The 21,975-nt window shown below is 38.2% G+C and overlaps 1 protein-coding gene across 21 annotated transcripts in view; it reads right to left on the bottom strand.

The window, feature by feature from the left end:
- The window catches only part of LOC138439226 (phosphatidylcholine translocator ABCB4), a 74,119-nt gene that overhangs the window by 32,770 nt on the left and 19,374 nt on the right, over window positions 1-21,975 (bottom strand). For all 21 annotated transcript variants that reach the window (XR_011256642.1, XR_011256643.1, XR_011256644.1 and 18 more), the window contains 8 exons: window positions 17,614-17,785; window positions 15,463-15,576; window positions 13,866-13,976; window positions 13,529-13,654; window positions 10,141-10,344; window positions 9,614-9,784; window positions 3,418-3,579; window positions 454-609 (listed from right to left, as the gene is read on the bottom strand). Coding sequence is in view for 18 of the 21 variants with exons in the window: in XM_069587728.1 (XP_069443829.1) it covers window positions 454-609; window positions 3,418-3,579; window positions 9,614-9,784; window positions 10,141-10,344; window positions 13,529-13,654; window positions 13,866-13,976; window positions 15,463-15,576; window positions 17,614-17,785 (1,216 nt within the window). In the remaining 3 variants the exon portion in view is untranslated. The remainder of the gene's footprint in view (window positions 1-453; window positions 610-3,417; window positions 3,580-9,613; window positions 9,785-10,140; window positions 10,345-13,528; window positions 13,655-13,865; window positions 13,977-15,462; window positions 15,577-17,613; window positions 17,786-21,975) is intronic.

Below are 21,975 nucleotides of genomic sequence, written 5' to 3'. Positions count from 1 at the left end.
GAGTTACCATTGTAACCCTGGGTTTCTCACCTCTAAGTTTTTTGTTGTTGTTTTTAATATGAAAGAGAAAATCTTATTTTTCTTAAACTGATATTACTCTGGGTTTCCTAGCATAGACAATCCAAAGTAATCCTACATAATAGATTATGCAAATATTAGGGCCTCTAACTTTAGACCAGCCTTGTATTACTCTGGATCTTAAAAATGAATATGTTGTTTTAATTTGAAGCATCTAAGCACAAAGGCTATGTTTTGGGCTCCCTTCTCATTGGAAATCCATTGTTAATTGGAATTGATTTCGATTTTTGATAAGTACAATTAATATTGGATATTTCCTTCTTTTAAGAAGGATATGGCTCATGGTGGGAATCTTCTGTGCCTACAATGTACTTGCAAGGCTATGGATTTCACCAGCAAAACTAAACAATGAAAAATAATTGAAAAACAACTCACAAGTTCACTGCTTTCCACATCAAAGCCATTCTGATACTGTCGGGAACTCCTCAGGCTTTTATGAAGAGAACGCCTAACTATGGGATGAGTCAAACCCATGGGAGGCTTTTCATCAGCGACTTTAAATTCTTCTGACTGGATCTGGCTTCCTGAAATCTAGAAGAAGAACAAAATATTGAGTTGTGTGTCTAGATGGATGTAACTTTCAAGTTTAGAACCAGTAACTATCATTTGTCAGGCATCTATTTTGTGTTAGGTGCTTTTCAAAAAAAAAAAAAAATATATATATATATATATATATATAACAACTTTATTGAGACAAAATTCACATGCCATGAAATTCACCCTTTTAAAGTGCTTTTTCTAGCATATTCAGGTGGTGCTCATCACTACAAACAAAACTAGTGGAAGTGATGGAATTCCAGTTGAGCTATTTCAAATCCTAAAAGATGATGCTGTGAAAGTGCTGCACTCAATATGCCAGCAAATTTGGAAAATTCAGCAGTGGCCACAGGACTGGAAAAGGTCAATTTTCATTCTATTCCCAGAGAAAGGCAATGCCAAAGAATGCTCAAACTACCGCACAATTGTACTCATCTCACATGCTAGTAAAGTAATGCTCAAAATTCTCCAAGCGAGGCTTCAACAATACATGAACCGAGAACTTCCAGATGTTCAAGCTGGATTTATAAAAGGCAGAGGAACCAGCAATCAAATTGCCAACATTCGTTGGATTATTGAAAAAGCAAGAGAGTTCCAACCAAACATCTACTTCTGCTTTATTGACTATGCCAAAGGCTTTAACTGTGTGGATCACAACAAACTGAAAATTTCTGAAAGAGATGGGAATACCAGAACACCTGAACTGCCTCCTCAGAAATCTGTATGCAGGTCAGGAAGCAACAGTTAGAACAGGACATGGAACAACAGACTGGTTCCAAATAGGGAAAAGAGTATGTCAACGCTGTATATTGTCACCCTGCTTATTTAACTTATATGCAGAATATATCATGAGAAATGCTGCGCTGGATGAAGCACAAGCTGGAATCAAGATTGCTGGGAGAAATATCAATAACCTCAGATATGCAGATGACACCACCCTTATGGCAGAAAGTGAAGAGGAACTAAAGAGCCTCTTGATGAAAGTGAAAGAGGAGAGTGAAATAGCTGGCTTAAAGCTCAACATTCAGAAAACGAAGATCATGGCATCCAGTCCCATCATTTTATGGCAAATAGATGGGAAAACAATGGAAGCAGTGACAGACTTTATTTTGGGGGGCTCCAAAATCACTGCAGATGGTGACTGCAGCCATGAAATTGAAAGGTGCTCACTCCTAGGAATAAAAGTTATGACCAACCTAGACAGCATATTAAAAAGCAGAGACATTATTTTCCTAACAAAGGTTTGTCTAGTCAAGGCTATAGTTTTTCCAGTAGTCATGTATGGATGTGAGAGTTGGACTATAAAGAAAGCTGAGTGCCGAAGAATGAATGCTTTTGAAGTGTGGTGTTGGAGAAGACTCTTGAGAGTCCCTCGGACTGCAAGGAGATCCAACCAGTCCATCCATCCTAAAGGAAATCAGCCCTGAATATTCATTGGAAGGACTGATGCTAAAGCTGAAACTCCAATACTTTGGCCACCTGATATGAAGAGTTGACTCATTTGAAAAGACCTTGATGCTGGGAAAGATTGAAGGCGGGAGGAGAAGGGGATGACAGAGGACAAGATGGTTGGATGGCATCACTGACTCAATGCACATGGGTTTGAATAAGCTCCAGGAGTTGGTGATGGACAGGGAGGCCTGGCGTGCTGCAATCCATGGGGTTGCAGAGTCGGACACGACTGAGCGACTGAACTGAACTAAACATGTGCTTATTTATTAACCTTGCAGCAGCCTCACATGGTAGGTTTTATATTTCAAATGTGGAAACTGAGACTCAGAAGAGTTAAATTACTTGTCAGAAACAAAAAAGTTTTGACTTAACTTTTTTGGAACCCACCCTCACCCCCCTCCCCGCCATGTGCTCCCAAAGGTTAATATTTAGAACAGAGAATTACTAGAAACAAGCCACATAGTCAACTTTAGAGAAATGATCAAGCAGTTTATTACACATTAATGTAATTACTGCTGAGGACATATAAAATGATAGTATTTGGATGATATGTATCTGAAATGTGAAGAAAAAATAAAAATATGTACATATTAGTTACAGTTGTCAAAGCAAACATATAAACTTTTACAAATGTAAGAATTGTGTTTACAGGATAAATATTTTTCAGTTATTTATTTTGCAAAATTGCTCAAGTGACTAATTTCAATAAAAAGGCAAATCAATAATTATCAATAGAACCCGCTTTAGGAAATAGAGTGAATAGTTGTAATTGTTGTTGTTTTAAAGGAAAACCAAACTCAGGAATTCCCTGAGGCCCAGAGGTCAAGAGTTCGCACTTTCACTCCTGTGGGCCCAGGGTTTGATCCCCAGTCAGGGAACTAACATCTTGCAAGCCAAAAATAAAAAACAAAACACCGAACTATTCACTTCCAAGAGCCATGAGTCTTGCTATTGGCTTCATTAGGATGATCTGGGAAGTACTTTAAGGTCTCATAGGACCTCTCCCAACTACCAGAGATCCTGGCCTCAGTCTCTTACCCCGACCACTACTCTGAACATCCCTGATCTACTGGGGGAAGGACCCATTAGTCTGAACAGGCAACCAAGAATCACTGTTGTTTTAAACGACCAGTTCAAAATGTTTTTGGCATTTTCTTTTATTTCCTTCCCTCCCCACCTTTCTCTTTCAAGATTCTTTCAATGACTCTGAATTAAAGTCTCAGATGTATACTTGGCATCTTTCTGATACTTCTCATTTCTCAGTACAGCATTAGCTATGTGATATTTTAATAAAGAAAGAATACTATATTAAAGAAAAAACAACAGGAAAACTTCCCAAGAAGCAGATACCTGCGTGTTTGCAAGCCTGAAGTAGACCCCCTCCTTCTTCATTAGTTCTCTATGGCTTCCTTGCTCCACAATGATTCCATCGTCAAAACCAGCGATGACATCTGCATTTCGGACTGTAGACAGTCGGTGTGCTATCACTACGGTGGTCCGGCCTTCCCGGGCCTAGAGGGGAAAAGGACAGGCACGAAGGGCGGCAGGGTTACACCGTCCTTGCACTGTTGATCAACACACAGTGAAGCACGCAGATGGGGGTGTCTGTGGTTAATGGAGAGCAGCTCACCATCCCTGTGTGATCAGGGCACAAAGGCATCACTCACATGTGAATGGACACAAGGGCATTTAAATTCTGGACCAGACAGGAGGCCAGTCCCCCAGGATGAAGAGGGATAACTCTGGAGTTCTCTAATGTTTTCACACCATTGTGAGGAGCCCTGCTTCTGAGTTATATGATATGCTAAAGACTTTAGCAGAAACGTGTTCAGAAGTTGTTGCCACATAAGGCCTTCTCCAGAGCACTTCTGTATGATTTCTTCCGAAGTGCCTGCAATTCTGTAATTAGTGTGATTGTAATTCTGATGGACTATGTGCAGGCACCTTAGGCGAAAACATATCCTGAGGTCTGGATGGTTTAAGTTATGGTTCAAAGACCATCTCAATCACAAACTCTAAAGTGGGGCCAGTAACTGTGATTTTTAACAAATACTTTGGGTGGTTTTTATGGATACTGAAATCTACAAATCACCCCCTAAGTAGTTCAGTGAACTCACATGTCATTAGCTTGATGGGTTTATGAATGGGCATTTATACCCTGGAAAATGTCCATCAAATTATTTACATTATGTCATTAACAATAGTTATTCTTTTTAATATTCATTACCCTGCAGCAGCAGCAGCTGCTGCTGCTGCTAAGTCGCTTCAGTCGTGTCCGACTCTGTGTGATCCCATAGACGGCAGCCCATCAGGCTCCCCCGTCCCTGGGATTCTCCAGGCAAGAACACTGGAGTGGGTTGCCATTTCCTTTTCCAATGCATGAAAGTGAAAAGTGAAAAGGAAGTCGTTCAGTCGTGTCCGACTCTGCGACCCCGTGGACTGCAGCCTACCGGGCTCTTCCACCCACGGGATTTTCCAGGCAAGAGTACTTGATTGGGTTGCCATTGCCTTCTCCTATCAGACTAACAACTTCTTAAGACCAATCCTACCTACTCTGAGGCAATAAAACCACATTGTTAGGATGGTATTTAGGGTGTGGCCCAAATCACCTAAGCAGTTAAAAACATAAAAACGAGAGGCTAGATTCATAATAGCCAAAAAGTGAGAAGAATCCAAATGTTCAGCTGATCAAAAGATAAACAAAATGTGGTATATCCATACAATGGAATAGCACTGGGCCAGAAAAAGAAATGAGATTTTGATACGTGTTTCAGTATGGATAGATCTTGAAAATATGATGCTAACTTAAAGAACTCAGTTAAAACAGACCATGCCTTGCATGATTCTATTTATAGGAAATGTCCAGAATGGAAAAATCCAGAGAGAGAGAAAGATTAGCAGTTGCCATGCTCAAGCGTGAGGGTAGAACAGAGAGTGAGTACTATGGGGTACAAGGGTTTGTTTGTTTGTTTGTTTTTTGGAATGATGAAAATATTCTGCAGTGAGATCATGCAGATGGTTGCAAAATCTTGTGACTATATTAATACTAAAAACCAATGAACTGTGCATTTAAATAGGGTGAACTTCATGGTACATGAATCTTTTTAAAAGATTCATCAATCTTTTTAAAAAGAGCATCCACAAAAATTCTGAAAAAGTTAATAAGTATCTGGGTAATATCTCCACTAGATACTGAAACATAAAAAGCTACAGCAATTAAAACAATAAAATCCAGGGAAGCTATCACATGAATGGACAATTTGGTAAACAGAACCAAACAGAGATTCCAGAATAGACGTACATTTTTAAGAATTAGTGTGTGATAAATATGCTTTGTCTATCAGTAGAGAAAAGGCAGACTATGTGATTAATGGTACTGAGTCAATTGTGTAAGCCACCTGGAAAAAAAATTATGTGGTCTTTCTTCTTCAGGCCTTTTACTAATAACCAGATGAATCAATTATGTTTCAATAAATATAAAAGAGCCTGGTAGCTCAGATGGTAAAGAATCTGCCAGCAATGCGGGGAACCCAGGTTTGATCCCTGGGTCAGGAAGATCCCCTGGAGAAGGAGATGGCAACCCACTCCAGAATTCTTGCCTGGAAAATCCCATGGACAGAGGAGCCTGGCCGGTTACCATTGATGGGGTTGCAGAATCAGACACAACTGAGCGACTAACACACACACACACACACACACACACACACACACACACATGAAAGCATAAAAAGACAGAGACTAGAGCATAACTCTACTGGACAACACTTAAGACTGTTCTTTGATTTTTAGCAATTGAGCCCCAAAGGAAACCTTCATAAATCTTTACTGATATACTAATAAGGAAGTTGCACAACTTTGTCCATGTGTGATAAGGTATATAGAAAATAATTTGATCAATTCATGATACTAACAGTGATGAGTAACTGCTAACAGTGGCTGGGTTTAGCATTATGATAACAATAGGTTAACGCTATGTCAATTAAAAAAAATACAAACAACGGAATTGGGAGTCAGACTTGTAAGTAAATGAACGGTGTGAAAGAGAAACAAAGTATGTATTCGTGAATTTCAAAGTTAGCAACTGTCACTCTTGACCAAAGAATTTTGACCAGAGTAGAGGAGATTTGTGGAGAAGGCAATGGCACCCCACTCCAGTATTCTTGCTGGAAAATCCCATGGACGGAGGAGCCTGGTGGGCTGCAGTCCATGGGGTCACGAAGAGTCGGACACGACTGAGCAACTTCACTTTCACTTTTCACTTTCTTGCATTGGAGAAGGAAATGGCAACCCACTCCAGTGTTCTTGCCTGGAGAATCCCAGGGATGGGGGAGCCTGAGGGGCTGCCGTCTATGGGGTCACACAGAGTCGGACACGACTGAAGCGACTTAGCAGCAGCAGCAGCAGAGATTTGACACAAAAGAATATTTTCAAATACCCCCACGATGACAAGACACTGGCAAACAAATATCCTAGATTCAAGGAGACCAACTATTAAGAAATTTGAAACTTCTAATTTTGGATGTTGCAGGTGGGCTTCCCTGGTGGCTCTGATGGTGAAGAATCTGATTGCAATACGGGAAACCTGGGTTCGATCCCTGGGTTGGGAAGATCCCCTGGAAGAGAGCTTGGCAACCTCCTCCAGTATTCCTGCCTGGAGAATCCCACAGACAGAGGAGCTTGGCGGGCTGCAGTGCATGGGGTCACAAAGAGCTGGACACAACTGTGTGATTAAGCTCACAGCACAGGAATGAAAGGTAGGCCCAAACAGAGGAAGCACTCCTCTATTAGGCTTTTTGACTTCTGGGAGGAAAAAGCATAAATGGAAACTTTGAGGGATCATTTCATTAAATCACTATTTTCATTCTTTACCTGCCCCTGCAGTATGGAAACACTATGAGTAGAAGAGGGACATAGGTACAAAACTTTGTGATTATTGACTTTCTTTAAAAAAATCAAAATATCAAGTCTGCTGTTCTATTCTTCTTTAAGATTCTATACTGAAAAACCTATTATTTATTTTGAAGAATGGTTGCTATCTATTGAGCCGAAAGCAGATATGGTCATTAATTATTTGTTTCTAATGTAGAACTGTATTATTCAATGAGCTAGACCATGGTAATCAATTCAGTAAAAATTTATTCAGGCTTTACTATGTGCAGGCACTGGAGTGGGTGTTATACAGTAAACATGAGCTATTTATTAGTTCTGCCTCTTAGGAGAGAGAGAGAGAGAAAGCATATAAATAAATAGTTAAGTACAATAACATGGTGCCAGACAAGAGACAGTGATAAATGTAGAAAGGGGCTACAAAAGGGAAATGCTTCCAGGTTAGGTAATCAGAGAGGAGAAACAGTAATAGTGTTACATCCTTATGCTCCTCAAAGGACAGAGAATTACAAAACTCAACTTTCATTGTTAAAAGACAGTTGGTTTTTAACCAGATGGACCAGCCGACTGACTGACCAGTATCACTGGGAGAGAGTGCAATAATGAAGGACTTCCCTCTTAAAGACATAGTTTATTGTCTGGAAAACATATCAGTTATCTTGCAATGTATGGAGTCTATTCAGTAGATTATAACCATCTGTAGCAACTATGGTAGATAACAAATGGCCACAAACACTTTGCGGCTATTCCCTTTGGAGATGGACTGTATTTTTCCACCTCCTCAAATCTGGGCAGGCCATGCGACTAGTTTTAAGCAGAACATGTGAAGGAATGAATGCTTGTCCAATGTCTGAAGCATAGACTTCAAGAGGCCTTATAGCTTCTGTGTCTGCCAACACAAATTGCTAAAATTCAAAGAAGTAATGTGTTCAAATATGAATTAAAACTTGCAAGGATACAACTTTTGTTGGCAGAATTCACATCATGAAAAACTTGTCAGCAATTCTGTTTGTTTAGCATAGCAAGGGCTACTATCCTGAATGCACACGTCCTAGAAAGTTTTGGAACCTAAGTCCTAGGGCTGACTAGGAGTTTTTTCCCATAAATATCCCTTATCATACATAACCTTATGCTAAAAGAAATCTATATTGACATGTTTTAAATTAATTGTTTAACGAATGCATGTATTGGTTTTCATGATTTCCTGATTTAAGTCACTTCTAATTAACCAACCAAATATAAGTCCCCTATGTATTATATTTTGGTTCCTTGAGACTTAATATACATGAAAGCAATGTAATTCAGTACAAAAATTTATGAGGAATAATTATCATATTCTCTCATTAATTATTAAATTACATTATATAAAATAAGCCAAAATGTTAATATGATAAACCACAAAGCCTGAATTAACTACAGTTTATAGCACACAAGGAGGTTGTGTTTACTTAGGATTCAAGTATACATTTTCCTGAGAAAATAAGGTTCATACAGCTCATCTGTATAATTTCAATATATATATATCAGATATATATATAATATATATACATACACATATATGTGTATGACTGAATCATTTTGCTGTACACCTGAAACTAATGCCACATTGTAAACCAACTATATTTCAATAAAAACTGAAAAATAAAGTAGGTCAATTCAAAAAAACAAAATTTCAAGAGGCAATTTGGATAGACTGTTAAGTAACTTGCACATTTTATGACTAAACTTTCTGAAGTCAAAAATGTTCATGATATTTACGTGCTTGAAATCTATTTACATAGTGTCATCTGACTCTAGTTTTTATACTATGTTGTTATGACAGATGACATCAGCACTAACCTTGAAAGTGTCCCAAGATAAGGTTCATCCTGTGAAGCTTCAGCTTAGTAAAGACGATAGTGAGAGATTTAGAAACATTGAGCCAGGCCCATGAGTTCAGCAGCCTTGAAATATGTTCCTTATTTATATGCTTAAAGAAACACACACAAATTGAACTTTATTTCCAGAGAAGCACCCATTCACTTTTATGAACAGATAAAGATGATGTACTGCTACAAAATAAGGCAAGTATTTTGAACTGCTTTTCAGATGGACCACTGGGTAAGTAATCAGAATTTTCTGTGTACATTTTACCACAAGAACTTTTGATCAAAGTCCTAACCTATATGTAAACAAACAAAACCCCCAAAGCTAAGCAGTTCACTGCACAGGCCTGGACTGGGGGATAACTGCACCTTGGTCCAACAAAGCAAGCCAGCAAATGGGCTGCCCACCTCTCTGCAACGTGCCCTGACAGAAAGGAGAAGTCAAGAAAGTCCCATGGCATTGACCTGTACACACTGCTGTATTTAAAATGGATAACCAACCCACTGTATAGCACAGGGAACTCTGCTCAGTGTTATGTGGCAGCCTGGATGCGAGGCGAGTTTGGGGGAGAATGGATACGTAAATGCTGAGTCGCTCTGCTGGCACCTGAACCTATCACAACATTGTTAATCAACTACACTCCAAACGAAACACCACGTTAAAAAAAAGCCCCACGGGAGAGCTGCATCTGCTCTCATATTCATGTTTTTCAGCCTAGGCCCTCAAAGCATTGGTAAGAATTTCAATAAAGTTTCATGGGGACTGGTCCTTCAGGCGCTGAGGATCCACTGACCTTATCCAGGGCCGCCTGAACCTCGGCTTCACTCTCCGTGTCCAGCGCTGAGGTGGCCTCGTCCAGCAGGAGGATCTTGGGGTTGCGAACCAGGGCCCGGGCGATGGCGATTCTCTGCTTCTGTCCACCGCTCAGCTGGACCCCTCTCTCTCCAACCAGGGTGTCAAATTTCTACAGCAGAAAGCATGGTAGAGCTCTTGAAATATTTCAAATAGAAAAAGCTATGGAGTCTAGGAATTCATGGAAGACAACAGGGCGCTTCATTTTGACTAGTGTAATGAGTCACAAATCATAATAAATCATATTACATTCTCAAAAACTACTAACACAAACTCTGTAGAAAATTTCCTATGAGTCATTGTACCAAGCTACACTCCTTGACCCTCCAAATGGATAATTCAAGGGACTTACCTAGCAAATTTGGACAACCTGGAACCTCAAACATTATTAGCTTTATTAAGCTTTGAAGAAAGAACTCGGTGGCATGAAGTCAAGTTCAAGGGCATGTAAATTAACAGAGGCTTTACCTGTGGTAATCTCATGATAAACTCATAGGCGTTGGCTTCCTTCACAGCTTGCTTTATTTCATCCATGGTGACATTTCCACGGCCGTAACGGATATTTTCAGCAATGGTGGTAGCAAAGAGCACTGGCTCCTGACTCACCACTCCAATTATTTCCCTCAGATACTTTACATTAAATGTCCTAATATCCTGCCCATCGATGGTAATCTGAAGAAACAAGATACTTCCATTAAATATTTTAAACCATCTGACATTGAAAGCATTTGTTACCAAAAAAGCCTTAGCTAATACGTGATTCACGTTCTACAGCAGAAACCAAGACACCATTGTAACGGAATTATCTGCCAATTAAAAAAAAATAACAATAAATGCAACGGGTCCATACAAACTGAGTGAGCTATTTATTATTTTACCACATGACATGTAAATAAAATGGTGCTAATAAAATTTTTTCTTTTCCTTTTTTTGGCCATGCCGCTTGGCTTGCGGGATCCTGGTTCTCAATCAGGGAATCAAATCCAGGCCCACTGCAGTCAAAGTGCTGAGTCCTAAACCACTCGACCGCCAGGGAATTCCTACTAAAGTTTCTTCATTAGCACTCACATAATATTAAAAGTCAGCAGCAGTAATTTATATCTTTGTTCTTTTAAAAGACACTTTAATGGGATTATCAGCTATTTCTGCTTGCTGTGTTTATAAAGATCTTATATTTTGAATGCTTTAATCTTTTATTTAAATTATTACCATTCAATTTATACATTGGAATCTATTATTTTAATTTGGGTGTTTTCAACATTGGTACAGAGAAGGCGATGGCACCCCACTCCAGTACTGTTGCTGGAAAATCCCATGGATGGAGGAGCCTGGTAGGCTGCAGTCCATGGGGTTGCTAAGAGTTGGACATGACTGAGCGACTTCACTTTCACTTTTCACTTTCATGCACTGGAGAAGCGACTTAGCAGCAGCAGCAGCAGCAGCAGCAACACTGGTAAAACCACCTTTTAAATAATCTTTATCAGAACTTTACATATTATTTTTAGAATATAGCTCAATAAAATCTGTTTGCTGACGAGACCAAAAAAAAAAAAACAAAACCTTAGCTAATGTTTAACTTATTTCAGTGGTTAGAAATGGGAATTGGAAATCAAGAGCAATGTGCAAGCCTAAAAATAAAGTCTTTTCTCTCTTTTGACTTTATTATCTTATGTATACTGTTTTTCATGGATGGAATATTCTCCATAAATGATTATATACTGAGTTATGTATTTTGGCATAACTATGTATTTTTGCTTACCATTATTAAATCTGAATTCACTGTCCATTTACCTGCCTAGTCTACATATCACTTTGATGGCATTATGGTGTTTTACTCTACATAATATATCAATACCATAACATACTTCAGCATTTCCCACCTGCTGAGTATTTGGCTTCATGCAAAGCACACTGAAGGACAATCATAGTAGAAGGACAGAATTACCAGACTGAAGAGAATGTTTTATTTTTTCTTCTCCAATAATAACTGCTTAACTCATACGATGACTGGCACATGTTGGGTATTCATTATTTGCTGAATAAAGGTTGAACAAACTCTCTAAAAAGATTTTTAATAATTTACAGTGGCAGCAGGAATATATAAATATATATTTGCTTCACTGTAATTTACTGGCTTTTATCATATTAATCTGTCTTTTCTAATTAATAAGTATATGGTATAGCTTATTTTTAATTCATATATAAGTGAAATTGAGCATTTCTTGACTCTTTTTCACAAATCTACATTTATTCTCAAAAGATAAGCATGTTCATATCCTCTGATAGATTCATATTAATTTATAAAAGAGTAATATAATAGTTTTACCATATATCATGAATTTTTCATTCAATTTATTTCTTTCTTAAACTATAGCTTTACTGATTTTTATTTGAGAGAGGTTTAAGGGAAAACTGAATCAATCAACTGTACCACTGGGCATTTTTTTCATTATTTCAACAGTAAGAAAACAGTTAAATCACAATGTGAACAGTGAATATCTCTAAGGCTTTTTTTTTTTCCTGCTGACATGTATTTTCTTTTAAAAATGTATTACTCCAATAGTAATTTTTAAAATAAGATGTTCTGAAATGCTTATCCTCAATGTAAGTATTTACTAGGTTCTTTTTTAAAAATAAAGAAAACTGTTTATACTTCAACCAACCTAGAGTTTGCTTTAGGAAATGAGAAGGGGCCCATGTTCCTACTTGGTGTATCAGATTTTTCAAAGAAATTTTGTTAATTTTATTAAAGAAAGTAAATAATTCGTGTATCCTAGAATCTCTGTCCTATATTAATGCCTTTTTGTGTTTTTATGTTTTTCTGCGTAACTTGTAAACTTCTGTTTTCATAATTATAATACATTTCAAAGTCAGGTAAACTCAACGTTCGCAAGTCAGTACAACTGAGGAAATTTGAATATTGACTGTGGGCCCCTATTGTATTAATGTTAAGTTTACTGAATTTGATAATTGTTTTGTGATTAAGTAAGAGAATGTTGTCTTCTCAGAAAATACATTCTGCTTTGCTATACGCCTGAAACGAACACAACATTGTAAAAAAAAACTATAATCTAATAAAATTAAAAAAAGAAATTATATTCTAATGTATGTAAGGGTCGGGGGCCATAATATCTTTAACTTACTTTCAAAGTTTCAGGAAAAAACTGGTATGTATGTTTGTGTTGTGTTTTATACATGCACACAAACATGCAGTAAGAAAGAGATGATAATAAGGCAAGTAGGTCAAAATAAAAACAATTAATAAATCTGGGTGAAGAGTATATGTGAGTTCCTTACTTGCAACTTTCTGTAAGTTTCAATTTATAATAAAAATTTTAAAAGATCAAAAAACTATACCCTAGGCCATTACTGTTTCTCATGTCCCCAGTTTCATGGAGACTGTTCCACTTTCCCCTTCAGATATCTCAACACTGAAGAAAACTCAACTGTCTTTGATGAATTTAATTACTGCCCTAAGATTCCTTGTGACCCTGAACACAAGCTTATTGACGATTACTAATATGGAACATTTTTAACCAAACTCAGTAAGTCATTGAAAATAATCCTCTCAGTGGTTTGGATGACTATTTTCCAGTGACATCGTGCATTATGAAAAGCTTAGTTGGAACAGAGGAGAGCATTGTCTAGCTTCTTTGAGTTTTATCATCTTGACTACTTTTGTCAAAATATCCCAAGGGTTTGAAGGTCTTATCCAGATGCATTGCAATTCCATAGCCTTTATCTTTTTTTAACCAAAATTGGATTCACATGCAAATATGTTACTAAATAAAAAAATTTCTAAGGGCTATTTGATACCCAGCTTCCCATTTTGAAGAGCGGGGGTCTTCCCACTTACCCTCCCCACATCAGGGTCATACAGCCTCTGCACCAGCTGGACTACTGTGCTCTTCCCACAGCCGCTGTTCCCAACCAGGGCCACCGTCCGCCCGCTCTCTACCCTCAGGTTGAGGCCCTTCAAGATCTTTAAGGGAAGAGAGAAAAAGAGTACACTTCACATCAAAAGCCTGAAAGAGAAGTAATCTGACTCAATTTTAAAGTTGGAAAAATAGTATTAAATAAGGGACTATAACCCTCAAAGGAAAAGGCACATACATATGAAAATAATAGAGATTCCTGAAGATGATTAAACAATCAATCAAGTTAGGAATCCCTATAAATACAACTTATAATACCTGGACATCAGGCCGAGCAGGATAAGAGAAATGAACGTCTTTGAACTCCAAATTCCCTTTGATGTTGTCTGGTTTGTGTCCTCTCTCTGAAAAACTGTCAATTTTAGGATCCTAAACAAAACAAAATTCAATGGCTATTCCATCATAGGACAAACAATTGCATTTTTAAGGAATATGCCTAAGCAATTCCAAAAACAGGACCCAGAAAAGCATAATTCCCTTCACGTGAGTCAGAACCCAAGTTGAAGACTGTATATGTGTGTGTGTGTGTGTGTATGTATGTGTGTGTTTATGTGTGTAAGGAAGTATTCCTTCTCTGAAAACAGGTTTCTATTAAAAAGTACATAAGGGATATATTATTTTCATTTCATATGATATTTCACTTTAAGTTTCTGGCATATCCTCATAAATTTTCTAAATATACTGCAATTACAAAATATACAATTGATATATCCAGGTATTTCAGCGTTTAGTGAAAATTAGCTTATTCCTAAACAATAAGTGTGATGGACTGGATTGAGAAAATTGAACAATTGGTTAGGGACAAGTTAGTTTGGAATGATATAAAATTTCAATATATGCAGAAGCTGAACAATTTTCTCATGACTTAGATTAATGAAACAGCAATTGCTTGGACTAGACAACTACATTTCAGTTAGCTAGTCGGCATTTTCTCTGTGTAAATCCAGAGACCACCTTTAATGTGTCAAAATGATTTTCTTTATTTCACTTCAGTCAGGATAACTTATGCAATACAATTGATTCAAAATTATATCATATATACAGTGATCTTTTTTTTTTTTGAGTGAGGGAAACCCACAGCAAAACATACTATCAATTTTGGTCCCACCAATCATTTTTCCATCCACTCATCCTGTCTACAAAGCATAATATTCTCTGTCTGGCTACAAAATGAAAGAGAAAAGGAGAAAAACTAGGAAGACAAACATCTTTGCTTTGAACTCTAATAATAACACACCAGTTCAGATGCACTTTCCTAAGTGAGATCAGTGCTATTTGATTACAGATAAGCATTCAGAAATATTTTTTCTTTAAAATAAAGTTTATTGGAGAGAGAATTTTTTTTAAATCTGTTCTCCTTTATGAAAGTTCTTTCCACATTCTGCCTTTTATTACCCAATTGGCTAACTCAAAACTTAAATTTATTAAACCCTAACTTGAGGCAGGCACAGTAATAAGCACTCCTAACCTCATTTATTCCTCACTTGAAATCCCATTTCTATTCTTTATTATTATTTTGTATTGATTCTTTAATTTGGAACCAGTGTGAATGTTACAAATAGTCAAGTCTAGGCTTAATCAAAAAAAGTTTCCTCATTATTTAGAGCTGGTTTTGATTACTGATCTTGGGATCCTTTGAGTTCTCAGACTCAGAATATAATGCAAATAATTAACCTTGAAAAAGAGGTACTTTTTCAAGCTTTCACAAATATTCAAAAGAGGCATTTGGTTTTATTCATTAATAAGCAGAGGTTTTTCATGTCACTTAATTTTTACAGGACATTTAACATAAAGCCAGATTTAATTACCCAGGCCTCAAAAAAAATTTCAGCATTAAAAACAATAAATGACTCACGTTATCAATAATAGCAAAGATTGCATATGCTGCTCCTCTTGCATTGGCAAAAGCGTCAATACAGGGAGCAGCCTGTCCAATGCTGAAGGCTCCGATCAGGATTGAGAAAAAAACCTGAGCAAAAGAACACAAGGAAAAGTTACATGTCCCATTTCAGTGTCCACTGCCATCTCAAACACAATGTGTTTGGAACACAGGCTACCCAAAGCGTCAAGATTAGGTCTATCCCTTGAAAACTTTTTTCAGTACAAGAGCAAAATTTACAAGGTAAATTTTTTTGCACAAATGGGTTTCTTCAACCTCAAAAATATTTTTTCATCTATCTTGTCAAAGTATTGGTTGTTCTTCTCCTGGGCTTAGACAAAATGACAAAGATTTTTCAAATCTGTTGCCTTGATTCTGAAGCCATTGCCACCAGAGGAAAATATTTTCTGTCAGTATTATTCAGTACTAAATTATTTTCTCTAACTATGCATGGAATTACACAGAATGTTCAAGATGAAACAAGGTAGATTTTGGCCCCATATAACTTTCCTTAAAAAGTGCCATGTTATATATATACATATACATTTTGATAAGATTTTTAACATTAAAGAGTAACGGTTCATGCATTATACATCACATCTGTGTGCATTGATTAATAATTCCTCTACACAATTAGCCTGTACTACAGCACACAGACTTAACACATTTCCCTTCATTTTTTTTTTTTTTTTCACTAGGAAAACAAATTGATACAGAAAAGTCAAGACTGCAGTTTCAGGAATCCAGGTTATTAGCATACGTTAACTGAAAAAAACCTAAGTGAAGAGAAATGACTCCTTTCTCTCTGGGCTTGGTGAAACATCTACTTATAGTTTGGCTTTTCTCAGAAGATGACAAATAACAATAACACTTAACATACCAGAACTCAAATATCTATCTACTGTCTGCAATACAGAGAAAGACCAGCAAGAGAGCAAAAAAATGTCCCTACCAGAAGCAATGCTAGAAAGTTAACACACTCGAGTTCTTGGTCTTTATGAAGAGGGCATCAATGGGCTCCCTGCATCATGCGAGTCACTCTGCTCCCCTGTTTGGGAGAAGTCACTGTCTACACCCAACAAATGGGGAGACCAGGCCAGACAGGATGAATGCCAGAGTCAGGGCTTAATCTCCCTGCTGTGTAAAATTTAGCAAATGAGGAAGTAAAGAGAGGTGGAGTGCTTCCAAGCTGACAAGGAGAGGGGACCAACATGAGAAAAAACAGACTCAGCAGTGATGAAACCTCATCCAGCCAAACAGCCCTCCACACTTCAATGGGGGGTCTGAAGGTACCACTCTAGAGAACATTCTGAAATGATAAATTTCCATAATGCCCCTAAGTCATCATCAAGGGGTCAAACTGTGTTCCATGTCCTCTCTTTAGAAAGACAGGGAAGTGCAGGTTTTAAAACATGGCTAGTTGAATGGTTATGTGTTGTCCTGACCATCACTGACATGGAAAGAAGGTCACAATATGTTGCTAGTTTATAAAAAAATTTACAAAAAGATATGCATAATGCAATTTAGGTTTCGAGAGAAAAAAACCCATATACAGAAAATAACCTGGAAGATATACACTGAAAGTCATCATTAAGCATACATGGATTTTGAGATCATAAGTAATTCTAATTGTAAGTAATTTCTAATTTTTAAAAGTACTCTAATCTTTTGTATAACTAGTATGTATAATTTTTCTAATCATAATGAACCTATTTTCATTTTATAAAAGAAAAAAGACTAAAATAATTTTTCATCTTGTATTTGGATAGACAATATGATACAAATTTAATGTTCTCTCATACTATGACCTATGTATAATAATGTTTACTTCTTTATATAATGAAAATCACAGGCACAGTGAAGATGGTGCCAATTGATAGTTGTTCATTCATAAATTCTTTCCAGCTTTCTTTATATGCTCCATATGTTTCTCAATTGGTCTAACCACTTGTGATGCTCTGTGTATTCTAGAAGGCCAGCTCTGTCCACAGGACTGAGCAAAGATATGTCACAAGTAAAAAAGGTTAGAACCATGGTTCATCCTTCAAAAAGGAGGAAAATGAAAGAAGAGGTATATAGATAAACAATATTTTCAGATTTGTCACAAATATTAGGAAAACGACTTACTGTAATTGCATTTCCAATAGTGTATTCTTTGGCTATAACTAGAGTGGATCCATACCAGAAGGCCAGTGCATACGATGCATATATTAGCAGGAAGGCAGTGCCCATAGAGATGTTTGCTGAAATAGCTTTTTTAATTCCAATCCTTTTGGCATTTTCTAGATGTTTCTGATACCTACCAGAAAATGAAGGGGGTAATATGATAATAAGAATCCATGAAAGTGAAAGTGAAGTTGCTCAGTCGTGTCCGACTCGTTGCGACCCCATGGACTGTAGCCCACCAGGTTCCACCGTCCATGGAATTCTCCAGGCAAGAATACTGGAGTGGATTGCCATTTCCTTCTCCAGGAGATCTTTCCAACTGAGGGACCGAACCCTGAGAATCCATAATCTTAGCTATATTCCCCTCCTGGACAGCTAGAGGTTTAAGGGACAAAAACCATCAACCAAGAAACCCGTGGAGACACCCAGCTTCCCGGGAATTGAACCAATGCAGGGTCAGCCTGGACCAGAGCCCAGCTGAGCCTTTTCTCTACTGGCCTGGACCCATCTCCCTTGGTCCCCACCAGTTCCACCAGTGTTCCCATAGCTGATCCAGGACTGAACTCCCAACCCTGAGTGAACCTCACCATCAACCTTCATGGCCAGCGTCACAAGTCAAGGTTAAGGAGGAAGAAGAGAAACCAAGCCTACCAGGAGTGACACCAAAATGTAAACTGCAAACACTATTTGGGACTCTTAAGGCAGTTATATTCTCAAGACAGGCTAATTTGTCTTCTCTGCTGTCCCACTGGGTGAAAGTGAGAGTGTTAGTCACTCGGTAGTGTCTGACTCTTTTCAGTCTCACGGATTGCAGCCCACCAGGCTCCTCTGTCCATGGGACTCTCCAGGCAAGAATCCTGGAGTGGTTTCCATTTCCTCCTCCAGGGGAGCTTCCTGACCCAAGGATTGAACCTGAGTCTCCTGCATTGCAGGCGGATTCTTTACCATCTGAGCCACCAGGGAAGCCTGACCCCATTGGGTAAGGGACGGGAATTTTACCCGTTTGTGTACTTATACTCCAGCCTTTGCTTTTTTGCTTCGCTTTGGTTTCTGTTTTGTTCTGTTTTTGATTAAGCCAGGGTACAGGGTATAAAGAGGTCACTAATTATGGGATATAGTTTCTTACTCAACTCTTTTAGATTTTAGTTTCATCACTTGTAAAATGGAATTACCTTTTAAAAATGGAAGTATAGTTGATTTACAGTGTTGTGTTAGTTTCAGATGTGCAAAGAGATGCAGTTATACACACACACACACACACACGTATTCTTTTTCAGATTCTTCTACCTTACAGATTATTACAACATATTGAGTGTAGCTCCCTGTGCTATTCAGGTCCTTGTTGCTTACCTATTCTATATAGATCAGTGAGTATATGTTAATCCTAAACTCCTAATTTCCCCCTCCCCTCCTTTTCCTTTTGGTAACCATAAGTCTGTTTTCTATGTCTGTGAGTCTGTTTCTGTTTTGAAATAAGTTCATTTGTATCATTTTTTCTAGGCTCCGTATTATCATAGGATATTTGTCTTTGTCTGGCTTACTTCATTCAGGATGACAAGCTCTAGGTCCATCCATATTGCTGCAAATGGCATTATAAAATGGAGTTACTAATGCCTACCTTGCTAGATGATTGCGAGGTTGAGGGACAATGTCAGAAAGTTGTTAGAACAGTGCTGGCACATAGTTGGCAAAATCTGATAAATCCTATTATTATTATTATTCCCATTATTATTGCTATTGTTTTAGAATTTAATCTCTTCTTAAATACCACTCATTCTATTATAACCATAATTTTAAATATTAAGTAAAATCCATTATTACTGGCTTCTGGGATTTGACATAAAGGTACACGTGTCTAGAATGGTTCTATTAAATAACAACATTTTTTCCATCAATTTCAGTTAAGCCTATCATTCCATACTAGATGCAGAGAGTGTATAAAATTTAATTTTGGTTCCTTAAAGTCACAAAAGAAAAAATCCCCTGGATGTACAATGAAACTTATATCACATCCATTAGAATGTTTCTAACAAACAACATCATATCTCTTTTAGTTTAACCAAATAAGATGCTGAGAATTTATTCATTTTAAAAAATGCATCCTGCCACCCAAAATTATATCTTTTAATTACTTAAAGCACCTAACTCTCCAGTGTTCTTTCCTCAGTGTTGGGCCATGCACTGACTTAGCAGAACTGCGTCCCTGGGGAGACAGCTGGCACCCCTTGCCCAGCGCTGTGCTGAATCCCAGGTGGCCTGGCTGCAAGGTGTGGGCAGGGAGGTTTACATCAGCCCCACGTGACATGGGTTCCAGGGACAAGGATGGACATGCTGTAATTACCTTCGCTTAGATGGCTCGCCTTTTACAGCTAATGGAGCGGCACTGATTACACTCACATCCTGAGGTGTGTGGGCTATTGTGTGCAGGAAGCAGCAGTGAGAGAGAGAAAGGAAGAGGTTAGAGAACCAGGCACAGGTTGGCTGTCAAGAGGAATTAAGGAATAGAAAAACAGAAAATGAAAAAGAGGGGAGAGGGGAACCTTTGCTTTCAAGGCTAGAGAATTTCCAGAGAATTTCTCTTTCATAGAAAGGGGGTATCAGGAGTCCTGCAGAATGGCAAAAGAAAATATTTTACATGGGGTCATACTTCAGTTATATTAGGGTATGTTATTATTTAAATAAAACTGGTTGGAGAGTTGAGTAGCCTTTATTAGTGGGGTTTGTTCTGGCCCATACATTTTTGTCTATCAACTCCCCTTAGAGCCGAGGCACTCGACCTGGAATCCCCGGTTAAGGAATTTGACCAGGGAAAAACTTACACTTTTAATTTTGCTAACCCCTAACCAAAATTCAGCATTGCCTTCGATTATCAGTGCAGGCAACAAGCCTCTGTAGTGTCAGCAGTAACTGTGAATGTGTTGCCAATAGAAATCCCAGATCATTTTCATATCACATTCTACTTTTTACAGATATCTTGAAATACATTTTACCCACAGACCTACTTGGAATTACAGTAGGTATTAGACCTATAGTTAGTTCTTGATATTCAATAGGTTAAAAATAGAGGCATGGATTTCAGTTCAGTTCAGTTGCTCAGTCTTGTCTGACTGTTTGCGACCCCATGAACTGCAGCACAACAGGCCTCCCTGTCCATCACCAACTCCAGGAGTTCACCCAAACCCATGTCCATTGTGTCGGTGAGGCCATCCAACCATCTCATCCACTGTTGTCCCCTTCTCCTCCTGCCCTCAATCTTCCCCAGCAACAGGGTCTTTTCAAATGAGTCAGCTCTTCGCATCAGGTGGCCAAAGTATTGGAGTTTCAGCTTCACCATCAGTCCTTCCAATGAACACCCAGGACTGATCTCCTTCAGGATGGACTGGTTGGATCTCCTTGCAGTCCAAGGGACTCTCAAGAGTCTTCTCCAATACCACAGTTGAAAAGCATCAATTCTTCTGGCTCAGCTTTCTTTATAGTCCAACTCTCACATCCATACATGACCACAGGAAAAACCATAGCCTGACTAGACGGACCTTTGTTGGCAAAGTAATGTCTCTGCTTTTTAATATGCTGTCTAGGTTGGTCATAACTTTCCTTCCAAGGAGTAAGAATCTTTTAATTTCATGGCTGTAATCACCATCTGCAGTGATTTTGGAGCCCAGAAAAATAAAGTCAGCCACTGTTTCCCCATCTATTTGCATGGATTTATTGTATCACAACTTTAAAAATGTTTTGATGACCGTGTCTCATTATAGTTGGTTTCCTATATAAGCCTACGTATTATGTTTTATGCATTTAAAATCATTTTTCTAAGAAGGAGTCCATAGATTTCATCAGACTTTCAAAGAAGCCCATGGAATATAAAAAGTTCAGAAAGTGTTAAGTGTTAGTCACTCACTCATGTCCAACTCTTTGCGATCCCATGGACCGTAGCCCACCCAGGCTCCTCTATCCATGGGATTCTCCAGGCAAGAATACTGGAGTGGGTTGCCATTCCCTTCTCCAGGGGATCTTCCCAAACCAGGGATCGAACCCAGGTCTCCCACATTGCAGGCAGATTCTTTACCATCTGAGCTGCCAGGGTAGCCAAAAATGGTCAGAACCCTGCTGTAAAGTCTGACAAACTCCAGCCATCAATAAAGGGTGTGTATGTTTTGTGGGTAAGGGGTTTATATTAGGCAAAGGAAAGCAGTAGACACATGTGCATGCCTGCATACTAAAAGTGTCTTCAGTTGTGTTTGACTCTTTGTGACCGTATGGACTGTAGCCCTCATACCACAAAAGAATAAGTAAGAAAATGTAATAAAAGCAAGTTCTTTGAGC

This window comes from Ovis canadensis, chromosome 4 (assembly GCF_042477335.2).
Source record: "Ovis canadensis isolate MfBH-ARS-UI-01 breed Bighorn chromosome 4, ARS-UI_OviCan_v2, whole genome shotgun sequence".
Classification (NCBI taxonomy): Eukaryota; Metazoa; Chordata; class Mammalia; order Artiodactyla; family Bovidae; genus Ovis; species Ovis canadensis.
This window is presented reverse-complemented; position numbering and strand designations above follow the sequence as displayed.